Source organism: Phycodurus eques, chromosome 7, assembly GCF_024500275.1.
Source record: "Phycodurus eques isolate BA_2022a chromosome 7, UOR_Pequ_1.1, whole genome shotgun sequence".
Lineage (NCBI taxonomy): Eukaryota > Metazoa > Chordata > Actinopteri > Syngnathiformes > Syngnathidae > Phycodurus > Phycodurus eques.
Window position 1 is genome coordinate 18,823,119 of NC_084531.1, and position 24,259 is coordinate 18,847,377.

General features: G+C 42.7%; 1 protein-coding gene across 2 annotated transcripts in view; it reads right to left on the minus strand.

Annotated features, from left to right (window-relative positions):
• Positions 1-22,423, minus strand: part of kcnj5 (potassium inwardly rectifying channel subfamily J member 5) — a 32,242-nt gene extending 9,819 nt beyond the window's left edge. Inside the window, exons 1-3 of one of the 2 annotated variants that reach the window (XM_061682177.1) lie at positions 22,269-22,423; positions 5,810-5,892; positions 993-1,866 (exon numbers count right to left, since the gene is read on the minus strand). In XM_061682177.1, the coding sequence (XP_061538161.1) occupies positions 993-1,866; positions 5,810-5,872 (937 nt within the window). In that variant the 5' untranslated portion in view covers positions 5,873-5,892; positions 22,269-22,423. Of the gene's footprint in view, positions 1-992; positions 1,867-5,809; positions 5,893-6,175; positions 6,250-22,268 lie in introns of those variants that run through there. The other variant, XM_061682178.1, reaches the window with a different exon arrangement.
• Between the last annotated feature and the right edge of the window lie 1,836 nt (positions 22,424-24,259).

Here is a 24,259-nt window from a genome sequence, read left to right on the forward strand (position 1 = left end):
TCCGACCGCATCCTCCCCCTTCCGATTGCATCCTCCCACCGTTTCCTCAACTTTCTCTCTTTGGGAAAGCTATGAATGCTTACCTCCTTTTTTGTATTCTGTCCTGATTGGAAATTGCATCCGAAAGCGGCACAGTATGGCATTTTTAACTCTTATCGCTGACGATAAGTTGTTCGCAACTGGCTAGCTTAGCTCCACAGAGAGCAGCAGCATAACAATTTTCCAACAGCTATCTACGTCATCATTCCCAGAATGCTTTGCACACGCTAAAACATGGCGGTGATAGTGTATCAAATTATGGTCTTAAAAAAATATTTTTTTAAACTTATAGGAATACATTATAAATATATCCCACTATATTTCAGTAGTAGAGGTCAGTAGTTGTAAAATTAAATGTATTTGTCATTTCAATCGGAGCGCCTATCTTTATAAAAGACACAACTTTGAATGCTTTTCAGTAAGATGTCATAAATTCTTGTGTAGGGAAATAGGAGGGTTTTTGGAACTTTACAGAAATACCTTGTTCCACCTGTCTTTTAAATGTAACCAGCCTGCAGCAGTTTTGAAGGGCTTGGCATTTACCCAAACAAAGACAAGCAGTGTGGGTAGCTAAACTTCACTCATTTTGAAATAAACACATCAACGACAACCTTGGGTAGCAGCAACTACATGTGTAAGGCAACATGGGCAGTTGTTATCCTTAAGTGACATATTTTTATACGTAGAGTTGTAGGGTAACTAAAAACAAGCAGATGTGTAGAACTGGGTCAGCGTTGAGAAATACTCAAATAATGAATTGCATTTCGTCTATGTCCCACTTACCGTACTAACTGTCTTCTCTCTGCGTCCATTACAATATTATTTCTTAAAACTAATTTTGTGAGTATTTGTCGAGTGATTTATCACAACCCTGCCGTTTTAAAGTAACCTGACCCAAGCCTGTTTTCTGCAAACTGTCAATACCCCATTTGTCAATATACCCGATTTCATACCTGTGGCCTCCACCATGCCCTCTAGGATGACCACGATCTCGAATTCTTCCTTCTCCATTTGTGCCATGGACATCTCCCAGAAGGGACTCTTTTCATTGATTTCATGTGAGATGATAAGCGGCGACACCAGGAACAGGCGATCGTCTCCCGTGTCAAAGCCGATGTTTATGTCAGTTTGGTTGAGCGGGATGAACTCCCCTTCCTTGGTCTGCTGAGAGCGGATAAGCTTTGCTCGGATCGAGGCTTCCACAATGTGAGAATTCCTCAGATCCCCCACCCGAAACATCAGGCACATCTTGTTGTCTCGCACCGATATGACAGCATTTTGCGAGAACATGAGGGTCTCGGCGCGGTTCTTTGGTTGTGAGATCTTGACAAACATGCACCCGACCATCATGGCATTCACAATGGAACCGAGTATGGCCTGCACCAAAAGCAGTATGATACCTTCCGGGCATTTTTCCGTAATAACACGATAGCCGTACCCAATGGTGGTCTCCGTTTCAATGGAGAAGAGGAAGGCCGAGACAAAACTGTTGAGGTTCTCCACGCAGGGGGTCCAGCCCTCTTCATCTGCATGCAACAGATCCCCACGGATGAGCGCAATCAGCCACCACAGAAAGCCAAAGAAAAGCCAGTTGACGACATAAACTAGCGTAAAAATAAAGAGACTAAGACGCCAGCGGAGGTCGACTAGTGTTGTGAACAAGTCACTGAGGTAACGGTAGGTCTCTTGCACGTTTCCATGATGAACATTACATTTGCCGTCCTTTTGCACGTATCGCTGACGTGGCTTCTTGGCGGGGTCATATATCAAGTGTGTTCGCTCTGTCGAGATCTGTGCCTCCCGTAAGTGTTTAGGAAGCTTCTTCACCTATATGGAGAGGACAGATAAAGAGGAAATGTCAGAGAATGTGGATTATAAGAGTTTTTCCCTACTCTTCAGTAAACCGCAACCGATCTTAACATTTTCTCTCAGGGTACGATCATGTAATGAGGAAACATTTTTTATGTGATTTTATTTTTCTCAGTGCTATAAATATTGACTGTCTCGATCAGAGTATGGTGTACTCATTGCTACTCATGATGATTGCATTTGATTTTTAAAATGATTCAATTCGGCTGATATGTTCTCTTTACTAATGCCTCCAAAAATGTCCTTTATGAACTGCATTTTATATGCAAAGCAGCAAGTTGTAGTAATACTCAATTAATTGTTGGGACGAAAATGTAGTGCACTTGTTGGTTTCAACCAGCAGAGACTATTGATTCCGTATCAACAAGTTTGTTGTCGAAGAAGCAGCATACTGTCATCGCTATGGAACATCTCCTGGGAGCATTGTTTAAAAAAATAAATAAATCAAGACCAAAATTCTCCTTAAAAATAATACACCTGCCCTTAAAATGTCATGACATATAACTTACGATATTTTCTTTGGAAATCTCTGTATTGCAAGTATTTAATTTGTAATTGTATGTTTTGCATTTTAGAATAACTGAGATCAAAAGAAGCAGATGTTAACACCAACGCGTTCCAGGCAAAAAAATTCAAAATGAGTGAATATTTGCAAACAATGTTTATCATTTTAAACATTAAATATCATGTCCGCGTAATGTATTCAATTGAATATATACATACAATGTGTATTATATATATGTATATAAAGTATTTGCAAATTACAATAGAATGGTCATATTTAGTAAATGAGAGGAGAGAGATGGAAGAGGCCTTTAAAAAGGCCTTGAAAAGTCTTAGGTTCGGCTTCCTTTTTATAATATTATATATTTTTAAAATTATCAATTGATTAAGTGATTAATTTTTAGTCAAGGTGCTTTTATTGTCAATTCTTCAATATGCGTGACACATACAGAAGATTGAAATTACAGTGCTCAAGGGCCTGCAGTGCTACAAATAATAATGTCAATATAAAAAGCTAAAAACTATGGTATATACAGTATAAAAAGTATTAATTTAATGTGAAAATATCAAAGATCAGGTGACGTGTGGAACATAGTCAAGGTCAGAGAACCAAGGCAAATAAGACATAAATTCGATGACAAAACCCCAATGCTGCTAAATTGGCTGGTGCGACCCTGATTCTGGTGTTTGTGCGTGTGTGTGTGTGTGTGTGTGTGTGTGTGTGCGCGCATGTTCATGTACTGTATGTGGGGTGTCAGAGTTCAGAGTTCAGGTGGGCAGAGGACAGAAGAGGTAGAAGAGCAGGGGAGAAAGGGCAGATTCCTGACAGCTTGATGAATAAAACTGTCTTTGTTGGCTAGTCCTGGCCCGCAGACTCTGCAGTCTCCTCCCTGATGGCAGCAGACTGAAGAGACTGTGTGATGGATGTGTGGCATCCCCCGCTATGCGGAGGGCTTTGCGGGTCAGGCGGGTGCTGTAAATGTCCTGCAGGGAGGGAAGAGAGGTTCCGATGATCTTCTCAGCTGCCCTCACTATGCGATGGAGAGTCTTGCGGCAGGATGGGGTGGAGGCTCCGCACCACAAAGTGATGCAGTTGGTCAGGATACTCTCTATGGTCCCTCTGTAGAACGAACATATAATGGGGGTCGGGGCTCTGGCTCCTCTCAGCTTGCGCAGGAAGTAGAGCCAGTTGGACATCGAAGTGTTGAGCCCCAGCTGGTCCAATTTGTAGCTCAGTAGTTGAGGGAGGATGGTATTGAATGCTGAGCTGAAGTCTATCAACGGCAGTCTGACATATGAGTCCTTAGAGTCCAGGTGTGTGAGGACAGAGTGGAGGGTGGTGGAGACGGCGTCACTGGTTGACGGGTTGGACCGATATGCAAACTGGAAGGGGTCCAAAGATGGGGGGAGGGAGGACTTGATGTGGTGCATGACTAGCCGCTCGAAGCACTTCATCAGGATGGGGGTGAGTGCTACCGGACGGTAGTCATCGAGGCAGGAGGGAGACGACTTCTTCGGGACAGGGATGATGGTGCTGGCTTTGAAGCATGTGGGGACCACACCCTGACTCAGGGAGATGTTAAAGATGTCCGTGAAGACATCTGTGAGTTCAGCTGCACAGTCCCTCAGAACACAACCAGGTATGTTATCTGGGCCCGGGGCTTTTCGTGTGTTGATCCTGTAGAGAGATCTTTTCACGCTGTCCCGGGTCAGTGTCACCAGGAGGGGGTGGGTGGCGTCTTGTGTGCAGGGGTTGTTGTGTGCTTCAAAGTGAGCAAAGAAGTCATTTAGCTCATTTAGCAGGGAGGTGGAGCTGTCGCAGGCCTGTGGTGAGGGTTTATAGTCCGTAATGGTCTGAATACCACGCCACAGACTCCTGATGTTACTGCTGTCAGTGAAGCTTCCTGGAGTACTCCCTCTTGGCCTCCCTAATGCCACAGGACAAATTGGCCCTGGCTGTCCTAAGGCCCCCCTCATCCCCAGATCTAAAAGCCGCGTTGCGGACCTTCAGTAGTCTGTAGACCTCCCCCGACAGCCATGGCTTCTGATTAGCAGGGCCGGTGATGGACTTAGTGATGGTGACATCATCCATGCACTTGCTGATGTAGACAGTAACAGTCTCTGTGTACTCCTCAAGGTCTGTGATGGAGTTGTATGTGGCAGCCTGTTGGAACATGGTCCAGTCTGTGGTGGCGAAACAGTCTTGAAGTGCCTCAAGGTACCCTTCGGGCACCACTCGTACCCGTTTCCTAACTGGTTGGGAGACTTTAACCAGTGGTCTGTAAGCTTGCATTAGCATAACAGCGAGATGGTCTGAGGTGGGGGAGGGGAAGGGCCTTGTTGGCCCCTCTCATTGGGGAGAAAACATTGTCCAGAGTGTTATTTTCCTGTGTTGGGAAGTTAACGTTTGAGTAGAGTTTAGGAAACACAGCCTTGGGGTCAGCTTGTTAAAGTCCCTAGCTAGGATGAGGAAAGCATCTGGGTGGGCCGTCAGCTGTTCATTGACATGATGGTATAGCTCATTTAGCGCCTCACACCTGTTATGGCTGGAGTTCGGAGGAATATAGACTGCTACAAACAGCATGGCAGTGAATTCCCTCGGTAAATAAAACGGCCGGCACTTCAGAGCCATAAACTCCAGTAGCTGTGACCAGTGTTGACTGACCAAAATACCGTCCTGGCACCAGACATCATTGATGTAAACACACAGTCCGCCACTGCGAGTCTTGCCTCCCGCGAGAGTTCTGTCCACTCGGTAGCATGCTAGCCGGTCGAGCTGAATGGCGCTGTCTGGAACGCTGCTGGTAAGCCATGTTTCCACAAACACAAAAACACAGCACTCTCCCACCGTCTTACGAGTATAGCGAAGCAGTCGAATGTGTAAAGTATCTTAATAACCACCTTGTAGATGCTTTGGTTGTCTTTTATAATAGAATCAGCCAGATGTTTTATTCAAAACTGGCATGTTTCATTGAGATGTCAGGTGCTATTCACTGCACCTCTTCATACACATACATTCACTTAGCCCGGTGGGTATTGAGCTTTCATCTATCAATTCGAGGTGATCTTAGGTTTAGGAACGTTTGGACGAATAATTGAAAGACGATGCTTTATTGACCCGCACTCCAATTAGTTCTTTGATGACAATGCATTCACTCAAAGTCTGTGGACTCCCTTTTAGCCAACCGTGCCTAATCCCCCCTTTTGGATTCTATTGATGAAGATATTCCCTTGTTTTTATATTTTACACAGCTTTAAATGAAAGACAAAATAGAAAGCCCATCAGGCTTGACTGAGTGATTGATGAAGCTGTCAAAAGCAGTGCCAGCCAATCTTTGCCCCTCGTAGTCAGTAGATTCGCTGGGGATGATGAACAGGTTTTGCTCATTAGTTTTACCTGTGCAGGTGTGACACCTATCTCCATGTTGTGGTCCATGAGGATTCTGGAATCTCCCGCCATCCTCAACTGAAGCTCAACACCTACAGGACATAAGAAAATGTTTCCATTATAACTCAGACAAAATTTGCCCTTTTTTAGTTCTTAACATTAAAACCATCCATCCATCCATTTTCCGTACCGCTTATCGTAGGGTCGCCGGCGTGCTGGAGCCTATGCCAGCTGACTCTGGAGTAGTCACCAGCCAATCATGGGGCACATATAAACAAACAACTATTCACACTCACATTCTCACCTACGGGCAATTTAGAGTCGTCAATTAATTTACCATGCATGCTTTTGGGATGTGGGAGGAAACTGGAGTACCTGGAGAAAATCCACGCAGGCGCAGGGAGAATATACAAACTCCACACAGGCGAGGCCAGATTTGAACCCGGGTCCTCAGAACTGTCAGGCAGATGTGTTAACCAGTTTTTCCACTGTGCCGCCACATTACAACCAAACAATGCAAAAGCGAGTAAATACCAAGCATATGTGCATTTAAAAGCTTTGTCTACTGAACCCCCTATTAATTGAAAAGAACATGGGCATTAATACATTAACAATGTTGTTTTGATTTTGTGAAATACCAAACTTGCAGGCAAAATGTTTTTCTTTTGCCATGTATTTTTTTCAATTTGTCATTATGTCAATACTGTCAGCAACTATGAGACAGCAAACCAACCCAACACAGTGCTTTGAATTATAAGGTTTAAGAGGTTACATGCTCTACAAATGACCACAATTGCATGTGTGTACCATATTTCCCTAAAGGTTAGCCATAGACGTTTGTTTACTCAACTGCCAGGGATAACAGGAATCTATTGAGAGAAGTGTTTATTAGTACAAAGGCTCGAGCTGGACTACTTATTCTTCATCCCTATCAATGACGCGCTGCAGTTCTAAGCGGAACAAATTCCCCCCTTGTTTCCGCGCCGTCTCATTTTGATCGACGGACCTGCCTAAACAGTGCAGACCAGTGGGAATGCTGCTCATTTGTAAGACCGTGCTGATTCATATTTTGTTTGTTGTAGCTTATGCTTTATTAATAAACAATTGGTTTCTTCTTAACGAAGTTCCCATAGCTTATTTTCAGAGGTGGGTAGTAACATGCTACATTTACGCCGTTACTTTTACTTGAGTAACGTTTTGGAAAAATTTTACTTGTCAGAGGAGATTAAATGCAATGAACTCTTTACTTATACTTGCGTGTATTTACCAGGAAGGATCGCGACTCTTATTTTGTACCATTGTGCTGCATTGCACTTGTGCCTTTTGATTTCGTCGCAGCGACGTTGTCACCGCCAATTTTGGGATCAGAATCACGTGTTCCAGAAGGAACAACCTAAAATTAACTCACAGTGAGCGTCTATCACACGTCTATGTATCCCATAGTCACACTGTACGTATACTATATGTCTAATAGACTGTGAAGAACTATAAAGGAGCAAGGAGGGACAAATGTTGGAGAAATAGGTCATTGGTTCCTCGATGTTGTCATTTAATGGAGACTGCAATTCAAGATGCTGTCACGTAATTGTCGTGTCTCACAAATCAGTCGTCTCCGTGTCTAAATTTTTGCGATATATATATACAACATATTTATATACTATACTGTATATATACTTTTATGTTTCAAGTGGATTCAAATTAGAGTTAAATATGATCAACACTGTTACCCTTCACAGTGTACCATAAGGCAACACTTTAAGCATTTCTAGTGGAAAGGTTTAGGAGGCGTAGCAGTTTTCGCTGTCCGTATGTTTCAAGCTACTGACGCCATCTGACGGAAAAATAACCTAATTCTTTAAATGTGTGATAGCGTGGGGTTGTGTAATATAGATATTTAATAGTTCAGTGTTGGTACTTTTCAAGGTCAAACTTTCATCAAAAGTTTGTACTTTTTAAAGACGAAGGGATAGTGTTCAGCATAAACTTGTTTTGAGTTTTAACACGTTTACCATGTTGTCACTATGCATTAGCCTGGTGACCTGCTTTTAGCACACCTCCTTACATCAACTGTGGAAGTGCTGCGTGCATAGAGTCCATACACAACTCACTGGCCGCTCACCACCCGCCCTCTACATCTCTCACGAGCAGCACATATTTTGAGTGACTTGTAAATATGAATTCAGTGTTATGTTGCTTATGTTTTACGTGGACTATAACAACATTGTAAACCCATTAAACTTTTTTATTGATGTGGCCAAATACATTTGACACAATGACATCCTACACATTAGAGACTTTTACTGCATAGTAATCATGAGCCAATGTAATTAAATAGTTTCAGTATTAAAAACTACCTAAGTAGTTGAGTCTTCAAACAAAAATCAGGTTGCAACATACAGAACGGAAACCTACCTTGTGGAAACGTGTAAAAGTGTTGTAAATACGGTGTTTTCATCACGTAAAAAAGGGATGCCTGTATTTTAGTATTTATTAGAGGCCAGTTGGCATACAGTTTGTGCCAAGGGCTCTGTTTTTGATATTGTTTTCTGGTAATCAAGATATCAATAATTTGTATGATTTATGCTTACTGGTAGTATTCATCCAAGCGATGTGTTTTTCCCTTGTGTATAATTGTCGAGACATAACAATAGATTATGTGAGAAGCCCTAATTTTTTTTAGTAATCCTGTTAAAGCTTTTTAAACTACACAAGGCAGTTAATTTAGAGAGCTCCTAGATGTTTGAAAATCAACAACTGTTAATTCAGCAAAGGAGCAAGGGATTCCCACTACTCTGTAATCAACGATGCTAAAAGAAATACAGATAAATGTATGATGACCAATTCATGACGGTATGTGACATTTTCCTCATCATCAGCTCGCTAGCATCAATCTACCGGTATTTGGTCACTGACCAGCAAAGGGGAGGCAAAATGGAGGCAGGAGAGAAAAAGTGAGAGGAACACATCACAAATCAGGCCCACACAGGAATGTAGTGTTGACATTGATGGTCCAAAACAAAGGGCAGAGTGACGTGACAGGCATCCGAGCAGGGAGACAGACAGCATGTGCGGGAAACACACAAAGCTTCCCACTGAATACATGAAAAGGATTCTGTTTTTCCGAGTCATTTTTGCTTCTCCCATAAATTTAACATGGCTCCATGGAACTTCATGAACTTTGGGCTTGTACAAAAACGTCAACGAAACTGATGGCAGCTCACATCAGCATTCCTGAATGGGAGGTGTTTTATCTTGGTGGTTTAAGAGGGTAACAAGCATTTATCTTGTTACCAGGAGAGTGACTGGATGCTTTCGCTGAATAGCGTTTGTGTTGATAACAGGAGTATTATATCTGTTGTGCTTCAAAGCAACAGTAAAGAATGGTACGCTAGGCCTTTAATACTGTACTGTGTGCCACTGTGGTTGATACACATCAACAGCAGTATGTAAAGAGGCCAAGCCTGTCAGTATATTTGCTAAACATTGGTAGTACCATAAAATAGAGCATTTCGTATTTCACAAAGTTAACAGCTCTACGAGAAAGGTGATAGTCATCTGAAATTAACGGAGCACAAATGTTGTCCAGGATGGTCCACTGCTGTATGAGACCACAAAATTTGGCAATTGTTTTTTTTCTGACACTGACTTTATTCTACTCAGTACAAGCAAATACACCATCAACAATGATGTTGAAGCTGTTAGTAAAATTCAAACATGACCTTTTACTTTACTTAAGTGCTATGGGAACCAGTAAAACTGAGAGCTTGCTGTCCGATGTAAACCATATTGTACAGTATGTTTCCTAGTCGATAAAGCAGTGACATAAAATGTACAGGTGGGGCTAAAAAACTGGTTCCCTATTTATGCAAAAGAATGTTGTTGAATACAGTACCGGTACAGTCTATATAAGCGGCGTTGATGTGCACTTCGAAAGTCCAGAAATAACTCAACGCAGTGTCGCGAGTTTTAGAGCATGTGAAAAAGAAAGACCGAACAGTAAAGGACTGAAATTGTCACAGTACACATTGTAAGTCTTCCACAATAACACTGAGGCAAGATGGCTGTATCGTGGAGATCAATCCCTGTAGTGCTTTTGTTTTTGTTCTTTTCTTTAAGCATTGGCTAAATATCAGCATGAGATGGACATGCATATGGCAAACTGATCTGCAGCGGAAGTCATACAAAAATGTATTTCACATATTGTAGTGCAGTCGTGCTTACATACTGAATGCCACCAAGAATATCATTGTTATAAACAGCAAGCATTGTTACAAATAGCAGTAATACATTGCAAAGTCAACAATATAACTTCCTCCAGTTTAGAATACAAATGTGACTGTGATACTACTGGTTGCTCAACCGGATACTTCAAAGGTCGTAGTTTACAATTTACTGTTGTTGAGGAAAAAAAACTGGAACTGAAAAGTGCCTATAAGGGAAAAGAAACTAGCGACGGTCAATACTACCGATTCCGGCACTGCTTACCTCAACTTGGGATGTTGTGAGTTGGTGGGCCAAATACTTCAAACCCTCCTCAATTCTACCGACGCGCCTTCCCATGAGAAAGCAGAATCTGGGAACTCTGAGGCAGGTTCCCCTATTGCTGGGGTTGAAGTCACCGAGGTGGTTAAAAGCTCCTTGGTGGCAGAGCCACCCGGAGTTTCTAAAGGCTCTGGATATTGTTAGGCTGGCCTGGTTGACACGCTTTTGCAACATCGTGTGGACATCGGGGACAGTACCTCTGGCTTGGCAGACCGGGATGGTAGAAAAAGAGGGACCGGAGGGTGTGTTCCAACTACAGGGGGATCACACTCCTCAGCCTCCCAGGTAGGGTCTATTCAGGGGTTCTGGAGTGTGGTTTTCATCCTGGCTGTGGAACAGTGGACCAGCTCTACAGCCTCAACAGCGTCCTCGAGGGTGGATGGGAATTCACTGAACCAGTCTACATGTGTTTTGTGGACTTGGAGAAGGCATTCGATCTTGTCCTTCGGGGATTCCTCTGGAGGGTACTCTGGGCGTATGGGGTACCGGACCCCCTGATACAGGCTGTTTGGTCCCTGTACGACCGGTGTCTGAGTTTCATCTGCATTGCTGGCAGTAAGTCGAACACGTTTCCAGTGAGGGTTGGACTCCGCAAAGGCTGCCCTTTTCCACCGATTCTGTTCATTTCCTTCATGGATAGAATTTCTAGGCGAAGCCAAGGTGTTGAGGGGGTTCAGTTTGGAGACGTCAGTATTACGTCTCTGCTTTTTGCTGATGATGTGGTTCTGAGAGCTGCATCAAACCATGATCTTCAACTCACTGGAGTGGTTCGCAGCAGAGTGTGAAGCGGTTGGGATGAAGATCAGCACCTCCAAATCTGAGATCATGGTCCTCAGTTGGAAAAGGGTGCAGTGCCTTCTCAAGGTCGAGGAAGAGACCTTGTCCCAAGTGGAGGAGTTCAAGTATCTCGGGGTCGTCTTCATGAGTGAGGGAAGAAATGGAGCGGGTGATCGACAGGCGGATTGGTGCAGCGTCGGCAGTGACGCGCACTGTATCGGTCTGTCATGTTGAAGAAGGAGCTGAGCCAAAAGGTAGAGCTGGTCGATCTACATTCCTACTCTCACCTATGGTCACGAGCTGTGGGTCGTAACCGAAAGAACAGGATTTCGGATACAAGCGGCCAAAATGAGTTCCCTCCGCAGGGTGTTCGGGCTCTCCCTTAGAGAGAGGGTGATCCAGGAGGTGCTCAGAGTCCTCCTTCACATCAAGAGAAGCCAGATGAGGTGGCTCAGGCATATGGTTAGGATGCCTCCCTGGTGACGTGTTCCGGGGACGTCCCACAGGGGGGAGGCCCAGGGGATGACCCAGGACATGCTGGAGAGACTACATCTCTCGGCTGGCCTGGGAAGGCATCGGGATCCCCCTGGAAGAGCCGGACGAACTGGCTGGTGAGAGGGATGTCTGGGCTTCCCTGTTTAATCTGCTGCCCCCCGCGACCCGATCTCGGATAAGTGGAAGTAAATGAATGGATGGATAAAATATAATTTTTTACCCATCTTTTCTATTATTTAGTTTTCTAAGATCATTGTGGCTGATTTATTGTAATTGCTCTGTATTATTTAATGACAGTTTATGTAATCTACTACTAAAAGCTCCACATTTTGTGCCTCAGTCAGTGATGGTGTAGTGGTACACTCGCCTGACTTTGGTGCGGGCAGCGTAGGTTCAGTTCCCACTCAGTGATGGTGTGAATGTTAGTGTGAATGGTTGTCCCTGTCTGTATGTGTCCTGCAACTGACTGGCGACCAGTTCAGGGTGTAGTCCACCCTTTCGCCCAAAGTCAGCTGGGACAGGCTCCCCACGACCCTAACCAGGATAAGTGGTGTTGAGAATGGATGGATGGATTTCTGCCTCTGCACCTAGATAGTGCCAGTGTGTCCTCTTCAGCGTGCCTCATCATAAATGCCTCGTATTGTGTTGTGTTATAACCTGAGGTGTTTCACAAGTGTGTTTTGGCTGTTTGTCGAGCTGAAAAAGCTCCACACATGACTTTAATTTCTGCCCTGCCATAATCCCTTTGTATAGAGTCGAACTGAGACTGAGTCAGTGACTGAGTAGCATGGCATGCCCTTGCGAGTATGCATTTACGCACTTACCCAGGCAGAAGAAAAACATTTTTCCACCACCCGTGTATCATTTATCATTTAGACAAGCTCTCAGTAGTTTAGTTACTTTCAACTGTGTTCCTGTTTGCGGTATACAGACCCTTTTAAGAAACGTTTATTTATTTCCATAATTCCATTCAAAAAGTTAAACTTACATAAATTGTAGATTCACGGCCCACAATTTAAACAATTTCAAACATTTATTTGTAACCTTTACACCGATTTTATCGGCCTGATCGGTATCGGCCGATAATTAGCATTTTATGCTGATCGGCTTTAATGTCATAATTCGCCGATCCGATCAATGACGTCATTGTTCGGCTCCGCAAAAGACATTTACTCCGCGTCGCCATCGTGCACAGTATATTTGAATCCAAAAGCTCGTTTATTTTTAGTCTGGTCGCGTGTCTTTTGACGTAGTACTGTAAATATCTCACGGCCATTAAAGTTATTACAAAAAATATATATATATGGCGGCGGTGTGGGACAGGCAACACGTAATGCCCGGATCAGAATGCAAGACAAATTTGCTCTTTCACAATTGCACAATGTCAGACTACTGCAATAAAATCTTCTATTCCGATACCACTGCATCACGTTTTTTACAATCATTGGGCTTTATCTTGTCAAATGTGACCGGATACACTTGTTACCGTGACGACGACAACAAGAGTGGGTCTCACCGACTGTATTATAAGGACAAAATAGGGAAAACGTATGTTGGTGGTCACCGGTGCGCAGGACAGGAGAGGACGTTCGTTTAAAGCTTGCTTGAGGTATGTTCACATACTTTTAATACGATACGGTTCGCAAGCAGGCGACAAAAACGTTGTATAGCCTAGGAAGCTAGTGCTAGCACTACCGCCGTTCTGTCGAATCATGCTCTAACGTTTCGGTGTGGGTGAAGTATTATGTTGTAATGTTGGTTTGACCAGACTGATTAGAATACACAATCTGACTAACTGATTTGATTTCTAACCTTTATGAAGCCAATGAACATATTTTACAATTGAAAAATCTCACAGCACACCAACAACAAAAATGTCACAAAAAGTGGATACATTAATTACTGTATGTACTTCCTGCCATCTAATAGAAGACCATTCATTTGTTCTGCCTGTCACTGTGCCTCACTGGCATAAATAGATGAAGATACATTATTTATTGTAAATATACTTTTTCGAGCAATTAAGTACACAAATATATACAGTAAATGAACCGGTCATTTAAAGAGACACATTGCTCCGTCTTGTGATCGGATCGGTGATCGGTTATCTTTTTTTTTTTTAAACTTGCTGATCGGTCCCAAAAATCCTGATCGTGTAAAGCCTATTTATTTGTTTATTTTTACATAATTTGGGCTTCCAGCTCATAAAACCCACGAAATCAGGAATTCACAAAATTACAATACTGTGAAGAAATCACCATTTACGTCTCAGTTTTTGCAGAAAAAAAAATGGAAATTAGGGTCACATTAAATCAATCAAAATATGGTACTTTCAAAAGGATATGTTAATCTTCAATACTTGGTTGGGAATCCCTTTGCTTTAATCACTGCCTCGATGCGCTGTGGCATTGAGGCAATCAGCCTGTGGCATTGCCTGGGAATTATGGAAGCCCAGATTTCCTTGATGCTTGCCGTCAGTTCTTTGTTTTTGGGTCCGGTGCCCCTCATTTTCCTCTTGATGATACCCAATAGATTCGCAATGGGGTTTAGATCCGGCGAGGTGGTTGGCCAGTCAAGCACTGTGATGGCATAGCATCAAACCAGGTTTTGGTGCTTCTGGATGGACAGAGGCCAGGTCCTGCTGGAAGATAAACTATGTATCTCCATACAGATCCTCAGCAGAAGGACTCATGAAGTCCTCTAAAACATTCTGGTAGACTTTTGCGGTGACATTGGATTTAAGAAAGCAGAGTTTAGCAACACCTGCACTGGACATTGCACCTAAAATCATGACTGTCTGTGGATATTTCACACTGGACATCAAGCAGCTTGGGTTCTGTTCTTCACCCGTCTTCCTCCAAACCCTTGGACCTTGATTCCCGAATGAAAGGCTCACTTTACTTTCATCGGAAAAGAGGACCTTGGACCACTGGCCAACGGTCCAGTCCTTCTTCTCCCCGGCCCAGTTGAGACGCTTCCGACGTCGGCTTGACCCCAGTAACCCAACAATTCCCATCTCCCGGATGCGTCTGAATTTGGTGGTTATTGAAGTTGTGACTCCCGCCTCATTCTACTCTTTCTGGATCTCTGCTAGATTATTGAATCTTCTGCTTGATAATCCGCTGAAGCCCACGGCCATCTCTTTTGCTGGTGCATCGTCTCCTGGTACATTTTGTCCTTCCACTAGACTTTCCATTGATATGCTTGGACACAGCACTCTGTGAATAGCCAGCCTCCTATGAACTTTGTGGCTTACCCATCCTATGAATGGTTTCAATGATGGTCTTCTGGCCAGTTGTCAAGTCTGCATATTGAAAGTCTGCATATTGAACACAACAATTGAACCAAACTGAAGCAATTTAATGACACCTGGGGAAACCTGTGTAGATTATTTCAGTTTAGTAGATGATTCGTGTGTGACACTCAGTTTAAAACGTGTGGCCTACAAAATATGGGCTGATTCCTGATTTTGTGGGCTTTATGAGCTGGAAGCCCAAATTATGTAAAAATAAACAAATAAATACTTGAAATTGTTTACATTGCAGGCCCTGAATCTATAATTTATGAAAGTTTAACATTTTGAATGGAATTATGGAAAAACTGTAAATAGGTGATTCTTCTTCTATAGGTGATATTAAAAAATTGTTGGAAAGGGTCTCCCATTACCTCAAATGACTGACGTATCAAATGTATCGATATTTTGATTTGAGTATTGATTTTAGAGCACGAAGATCTGGTATCGATACTTCAATATGGATCCGCACATCACTCAAAGAAACTACAACTCTAATAATTGAATCAAATGTCAAAGCTTGTGTCACTGCATCATAGTCATGGAGGCTGCTTTACTTGAAGTAACGAGTTATTGTTACTGGTAGTGTCACAAGTATGTCCCTGGCCTTGATGGGCTCATAAAATAACAGGGACTTCATCCCTATCTTTGTTCACTTGTGACACTTCGAGGTCGGGCAGGTCAACTGACTAAAAATGTACCCAGCAAGTTTGGCTCCAGGCCAGACTAACACTGATACGCTCATAGACCCGTACACAAACTTCACACCAACCCTCCCTCCCTATTTTCCCATTATGTCCGATAGGGAGCCGAGTGTATCAAGTTTTCCCCTTCTCATGGATGACCTTCTCCAGAGTGACACTGCTGCACTGAGACCCTCCTCCTCACACTGGAGAACAAATTTCCCTAATGATATGTCAATCTCTCTCTCTCTCTCACACTCTCTTTCTCTCTCTCTCTCTCTCTCTCTCTCTCTCTCTCTCTCCCTCCCTCCCCCTCCCCCACCCCCGTGTCTCTCAGTCATCTAATAGTCTTAGGTGTGTGTCACTCTCACACCAATGGTAGTATGTCCTCAGTGCTATCCAAAACTTGGATGGTTTCAAAGCACAACACCTCCTGGAGCCACACCACAACCCTCTTCAAGCCCTCAAATGTTTGTTATCTGCTATTGGTGTCAGACACTTGCTGTGATTCAGGGCTTAGAGTACATCTGAGGTTTTCGGTGCCATAGGGACCTCATAGCTGGAGAGAATGATGGCCAAGCAAAGAAATATAGGAAAATAAGAACATAGAACACAGAATATAGGGAAACAAGTAATGACTTCAGTTTAGCCTTCTATACCATGTTTCCACTAAGAGTGGCTGGGGATTTTTATGCACTCAACTGCAGCTTGTATATTAAAACTTATGTCAACTTTAAAACAGAATAACTAACGATTATGACGAATGTCATCGGTAGACTGGGCTCAACAAATATGTCACGTAGTTCCCTCGAACATAAACATGCACACAACATTGCAGAACAATCACACCTTAGTCTACTTGAACACTGCTCTTTACTAGAGATGCAGTTTCAACATAACTTACAGGCATCTTTAATACAGTGCAGAGAAAACCCGATTATAACAATTTAATTCATCGACGGGACTGCACTTTGTTGCAGATGTTTTGATTTGCAATGCAGTCCAAATGAGCTCTGCAACATCCATGAATGTAAATAAATAAATATGTTAACCAAAGTCAAATCAACTAAACTGATGTACACTTCTTGCATAACAGTAAAGACATAAACATCTTCATAGGAGCCATGTGAGTTCCACAGTTTACATGTTGCCCTTCAAACTCTGCAGATACAAGTGCATACAGTACAGTACATTACTATACACAGTAAACCCATTAAATTTTTGTCGTTACTGTATATATATATTCATAATAACAGTAAAGACTTGCAATTGTTCTGACACTTTCGCAAATTCATACTTATGAAATAACAATTTATTTTGCTTTCTTCTATTGTGTTCATGAAAAATGGCATCCTGGCACTTCAGATCACACATCCCTCTGATGTATTGCAACAACATAATGAGGCTCCCTCCAGTGGCATTAACGGTAAAGACAGCTTGAGTGACAGAAAGACCATTTGTATGGGAAGCATCATTATTTGATGTCAGATGTAGTAGTGTATGCCTGCAATATCACTTGACACAACCTATTGTACTGTACATTCAGTGGAGATTTTATCAGGTCCATCAGTTAGCCTGCTCATTAAGAAATTTCTAATTGGCCAGTCACGTTGCAGCAACTCACTGATTTAAGAATTACAATCTGTATCGTAGGGCTGGAATTTTTAATCAACTATATGCAAGAATAGATCCATCTGTTGTGTATAAATGGTTAAGATTGATAGTTATGATGTAGAACTTTATTATTAAGAAAGTTTAGTTAATATTCCAGATCCTAAGAGAGCATTGTTGCTGACCATGTCTATCCATTTAGAAATGCGTGATTGTAGGTCTAGGCAGGAATAGCTACCTAAAATAATCTTTCAGGTCCCTACTTCTCTACAGTCAGCATATAAATCGGACAAAACTGGATTATAACAACAATTTTACGACAAGAAGTGTCACCTCGTTGCGCTGGTTGATGTAGTTGTAAGGCAAGTTGCCACTTAGAAGATACCCAGATGTCTTCCAGATGTCATTCGATCAAAGGAAATCCATCCATCCATCCATCCATTTTCTGAGCCGCTTCTCCTCATTAGGGTCGCGGGCTTGCTGGAGCCTATCCCAGCTATCATCGGGCAGGAGGTGGGGTACACCCTGAACTGGTTGCCAACCAATCGCAGGGCACATACAGACAAACAACCATTTGCACTCACATTCACACCTCTGGGCAATTTAGAGTCTCCAATTCATGCATGTTTTTGGGATGTGGGAGGAAACCGGAGTGCCCGGAGAAAACCCACGCAGGCACGGGGAGAACATGCAAACTCCACACAGGCGGGGCCGGGGTTTGAACCCCGGTCCTCAGAACTGTGAGGCTGACGCTCTAACCAGTCGTCCACCGTGCCGCATCATAGGAATTTAACAAAAGATGATAAAATACCAAGAAAATCAATGATGTCGCCTTGTTAGCCATCCCCTATTTCTCCCTTTCATCTGTGTTAATGAGCTGCAAATGTATGGGAATGTATTTCCCCTGGGTGAAAGGCGCTCACGCTCACTCGATGGTTACATAAAACCTGAAAAAAAAAGGGAAGAAACCCCTCCCATTTGTGTAGAACTGTATGTGCTCTCTTCTCACGTCTTAATGGCACTGCAATAATTAGCAGTCTTTTATTTTGCTCAAAACTATGTACTATTCACATAATTTAGAAATACACTCCTTTCACTAGTGATTTGATTGACTGATTTGACACAGTAATTTGGATGCAGTATGAGAAAGTTTATTAGCAACTAAAATACATAGGTATTTTTATTTGTGGTCAGTTATTGAGGTAGTGTTTCACATTCTACAAAGCAGATAATGTGAGAGTATTGCACTTTTCCTGCATAGACAATCAGAAACTTAATGGAGGCACTGTATGGATACAAGAATCCTCAGCTGGAGTTCAGCTAAGCTGGCACGACCTGCATGTTTAGCAGATGGACAACCAAAAGCATCTCTACCCTTATCTGCCTTGCTTAACAAAAGGAGTACTAATGAATTAGACAAATAATCTACCACTACATTCAACATTCAAGTTAGACAAAGGTAGGCTTAACCTTACTGGCCTCAGGACTAAATGTTCCAGAAGTATTTCATCTCACATTACCTCCTGCTTAGAGATAAGGATAAAATTAATTGATGAAGATTCTCCTTCAGCGTCATTAGCCGCATTACATTTCAATGCAACGGGCTCGCCTCCGCGCGAGGTGGTCAGTTTCTGTTCACTCGTGTGAAGCTGCATCTGTCAGAGACATGCTAACATACAGCAACAACAACAGAAATGAAAAGAATGAGGACTGCATGTTCTAAGCTTCCAATTTGCACACAAGCACCTTGTGACCAATGCAACCATTTAAACAATTTCACTCATTGCAATAACACTGAAAAGAACAACTATTACTTTAAACATTGAAGGCAGCACATTACCATGACTACAGCTCTAGTATTTGGCTAGAACAAGTGTGAGTTTGAATACAAATCTAAAAAGATTACCAGCTGGATTTCAACCAAGAGACTCCCAATAAATAAAAGACAAGGTTATAGAAAGCAAGTCGATTGTATGATCTTTTGGGTAAACCTACTCACTACTTTCTTGCAAGTCAGCCTTGAAGACAATGGATGTTCTTGCTCTGTTGAGTAACTGCAGTATCAAAGGTGACCTGAACCTATTTCTACTCATTGTAGTATTTTGCAAATACAGAGCCCAGATGCAATTCCCAGCAGCCAGCAAAGTCCATTGACTTTGCAGCTCCAGTGTATGTGTGAAGTCAAAAGACAATACCTAAAGCAAAAAGAGGGAGTAGTTGAAATATCACTCCAGAATCAGAATCAAAAAGTAAAAATCGTCTTTATTTGCCAAGTATGTCCAAAAAAACACAAGGAATTTGTCTCCGGTAGTTGAAGCCACTCTAGTGCGACAACAGACAGTCAATTTACAGAGAACACATTTGAGATATAAATACCTTGAGAAAAACAGTCACTGAGCAATAAAGGGTTGCTAGTTATCTGGTAATGGTGGTACAATTTTTATTTTTATTTTTTTGTGACAATTGTGCAAAAAGATGCAGAGTCCTCGAGCACTTAGAGCAGTTCCAAAGGTGAATGATGGCGTCACACATGCTGCACTATCCCAAAGCAGAAATATATCCGCTAGCGAGGTTTTGGGTGAATCAGGGAGTGGGCCGTACTATAAATCTTGATGCTTAGAGTCGTAGGTGCAGTTGAATTTGCATTGGTTGATTTATGAGTGTGTTTTCTATGGGGTGATCGAATTATATAAGCAATTTTAGACAGCTTAATATATTCATGCAACATCAAGCACCAAGTTTGCATTAATATTGTCTCCAAAGTTGAATTATACACTGTTAATCTTCAAAGACGAGTAGATAGGAACACGCAGTATATTGTCGCCACCCGATGACAATCTGATAGGCCACTCTTTAGCAATTTTGACTTTTTGAACATAATGATGTACTCCTTTTTCACTATTATCATTGTTAAAACTGTACTGTTTAAAATAATAATAAAAGAATATGTAGAAATCAAGAGAAACTGCAAGAAAGAAGGCTGGGTGAAAAAAAGTAAGTTAACTCCCAGCAAAATAAACATGGACATACACACAACATTGTGGAGCGATGGAACTATTAAAAAAAGGTCTATCAGAGTCTATTTTCATTAAAGACACTGTTGCCTCAGAACATATCGTGTTTAATACTAGGCAGGAGACACATTTACAAGAATCTCTACACTTTTGTCCTTCACATTTTTCCGACAAACTGTGCTGTGGTAAGTATTGCTGTTTTGGTCAGCAAAAGACTTCAAAAGGGCTCAGAAGCTAATTAATTTCCGTCTGTGAATAATAGCATCTATTTTATTAACTGAGATGATTACAGTTGCCACCGTTTTTTTTACCCCTGATGTGAAAAAGGAGGCATCTATTTGAGAGATTTATTCGTTTAAGAGGGATGACACACCTAGCGACTAATTGGGGCATGGCATCTATTATTAGGGTGAACACTATTTCAGGAAATATGGTACTGTCCTTGCTACATACACAGTCACCAACATCAGAATCCGTGAAGACATACTGAATTCATGCAGTAAATAAAGAAATACAATGTTAACTTGATTAATGACGAAAATGTGTCTAAGTTGGACATGCACACATTTTCTTAAGACCCTTAATACAATCTTTATATCTGGAAAATCTCTTAAAATAACAACATTGCAATGTAAGTAAATGTGGACTTTCTTTGCGGTTGGCATTCCCCCTATGTCCTCTTTAGACATAGAACCCTGACTTTATAAACAGATCCACTTAATAATTCACACTTCTCAATGACTTTGGAGAGTCTCAGAACAAACAAAGTTTTGCCCTCTTCTGCTGGTTTATTAGGGAGAACTGGTCATAGATGACAGCCCAGCACGAGAGGAGCGCTGAGTTGCCGCTACAATGATGTGCAGATAATAAGGTCAAAAGGCCTATCAGAAACCATTATGTCTTCGCTGTTCACACTTCCCCCAGTGCAGTTAAAATAGCCAATAATGACACAAGCAGCTGTGAACAGGCTCATTAAAGATTATGCCGGTAAAAGAAGTGTCTAAGGCTTTGTTGCTGTAAGACATTTTGAAATCAGGCTGTTAGAACTGTTAGCTCTGTGTTAACGAGGAGAGCAGTGCTGTCTTGCTTTTCATGTATTAATTTTTTTTCCCCGAAAAGAGATATTAAAAAAGTATGATTGATTCGGCACATTACGTAGACACCTGCCTTTAGATTCCCCAGTGAGACAATAGCAGGCGGACTAAGGCTTTGTGGGAGCTGTACTTGATTAATTGGGCAGCCACACTGCATTGCCATAAAAGTTTTACAGCAACTACTTTCAGGATGTGTGTTTCCACTGAGTACCGAGGGGTGTGTGGTCGAGATGCTTGTTCCAAGAGAATCAATATACATTATTTTCAGTCAAAGCTTTGGTGTAGCCTAAAGTATTCATGAAAACACAACCAGCAGATATCACTACCCCCGCGTCCACTGCTTTATCTCCTGCTCCCGTTGAACAGCCAAAAGCAAAAACATGCTGTCTGTGGTCCCTACACTCTTCTCCTCCTTCTCATGTGCTTACAGTAAAGCAGATGCACTTTCACTTTGTAAAGTCCTGCATTGCACCGAGCGCGACTGCAACACCATGCAGCGCACAAGGGGGGCTGAGAGCTTCTCTACATTTTTGCGTCACAGAAACCCCTATCATCACCCTGCCCCCGCCAACCACGAGGGCACGCAGAAGCACAGCCCTGGCTGATGCACGCATCGCCGCAGTGACACCGGCGATAAAAGATGAGGCGAGCAAGATGTGATGATGTGATTAGATTGTGCGCTGATGGAGGAGGCTAATCCAGCCACTTTTCCCATCAACAGTTTTTCTTCTCCCTTGAGGTGTCAGATGGTTTCTGGTCCTTATTTGTCGCTTTAAATCCTCTCTCTGCTCACTCAAGCTACCTCATCCACACAGTTTTCTCCCCAAGTGATGTACACTTTTCATTTGGCTAACGAATCCTGATATGGATATCTGCTCTGAAATGTACACCATCATGCAAACAGATGCCACCCAGCGATACAGCAATACTGTTATCATCAGCCATGTGTATCAGGCTTACCTTCAGGTCTTTGCGGGAGTAGCTGTCCCTTCGAGGCATCTCACAACTATTCCCCCTGCCAAAACTGTGCACTCCTTTTTATCCGGCTTCTGCCTCCTCTATTGCCACCCTGCTTCTTCTGCTCCTTTCAGCTCTATATCAAGTGTGAGCGAGGGCTCTGTGTCTCAGGCAGAGAACCATGGGTGGGGGAGATAGAGGTAGAGGCAGAGTGGGAGAGAGAGGACAAGACAAGGGGCTGTATATATGTGCCTGGTGTCTTGATTGCTTCTCTCTTCCCACTTCCACACACACATTGGACCTCCTCAGGATTTGTATGCTATAACTTATGCTATATCTTAGGAAAGGATGTGTATGTGGATTTAGTGTTGAAGATGCAGACAAGGTAGGGAGCCACAGTGAGGAGCAGTGTGGTGTGATCATTTGCCAGAAAAATGCCTTAAGGATTTGAGCGAGATGCAAGAAGAGGAAGAAGAGAAAATTGTCTTTTGAAAAATCGACAAAAGGAAGGCATTTGAAGACTATATTGAATAGAAAGATGAAGATGAGTCAAGTACAGGTAAAAGTGTGAGAGGTCATTTTGACCCAGAATCTCTCATGAGGAGACAAAAGATGATGCATCATATTCACTACTTTGCCCCCACCAACCAGCCAACAATTTTCTGTTCTTGACAGACAGTAATGCAGCATTTCCAGTGCTTGATGAAGGCTCAGCTCTACTTGCATCAGTTTGGGGCTTTTTGTTTTTCTACTTAAAATTGTACTGTGTTAAACTGAAACCACGTGACCAAAGAATTAACAAAAATTGACAAAAAATAGAACAATGGTCTCCTGAGTTTACTTGGTGTCCATTGAAAGGAGTTGGTCAGCAACAGCAAAGAAGAGACTGGATAAACTTCCATAGCTAATGCTTAGTAACAGGGTGCGCTAACTTCCTGGCGTTCCGGTAGTTGGAGCCGCTCTAGTACAACAATAGACAGCCATTTTGACTTTACTTTTGAGAGACAAAAACATAAAAACACAGTACGGTGAGCAGTGATGCCGGTAACGTGTTACTCCCAAATGCCGCCATTGTGAGTGGCAAACAAAGTAACACGTTACTTTTCTAGGAATAGTTACTTTTGAGTCATCGTTGTCTCTCACCAAGTCCTATTTTGTAGCTGGTGATTTGAAAACAAAACACAGTCCATCTATTCAATAGCATTTAATCGTTCACACAGACCGCTCAAATCTCAACCAGAAGAAAGCGCTCAAGACTGTAGAGATGATCGTGGACTTCAAGGGCATCCTTCGCCACAGCTGCCCCTCACGCTGTCCAGCTGCCTTGTGTCAACCGTCGAGACCTTCAAGTTCCTGGGAATTACAGTCTCTCAGGACCTGAAGTGGGCGATCAACATCAACTCCGTCCTCAAAAAGGTCCAGCAGGGGATATACTTCCTGCGGCTTCTGAGAAAGCACGGCCTGCCACGGGAGCTGCTGAGGCAGTTCTACACAGCGGTCATCGAATCAGTCCTGTGTTCTTCCATCACAGTCTGGTTTGGTGCTGCTACAAAAAAGTACAAACTCCGACTGCAACGGACAATTAAAATTGCTGAAAGGATTGTCGGTACACCTCTACCCACCCTTGAGGACTTGCACGATGCCAGAACTAAGACAGGACCGTGCAAAATCCTCTTGAACCCTCCACATCCCGGTCACCGGCTCTTACGGTTCCTTCCCTCAGGTAGGCGCTACCGATCAATGCAAACTAGAACTAGCAGACATTCCAACAGCTTCTTCCCTCTTACAATCAACTTCTTAAACAGCTAACTTAAAATTCCATTGCAACATGCTGCCAATTTCTTTTGTCTGAGTTTGTTGTCACATTTCTGTCGGGCCAATTATATACTACTCGTGCACTCACTGTCGTAGTCTCGTCACGCTGCACTATTTGCATACCTGTTGTTGACCAATACTGGCCACTCATGCCAGAGTAGCGTCTGCCCCATTTGCAC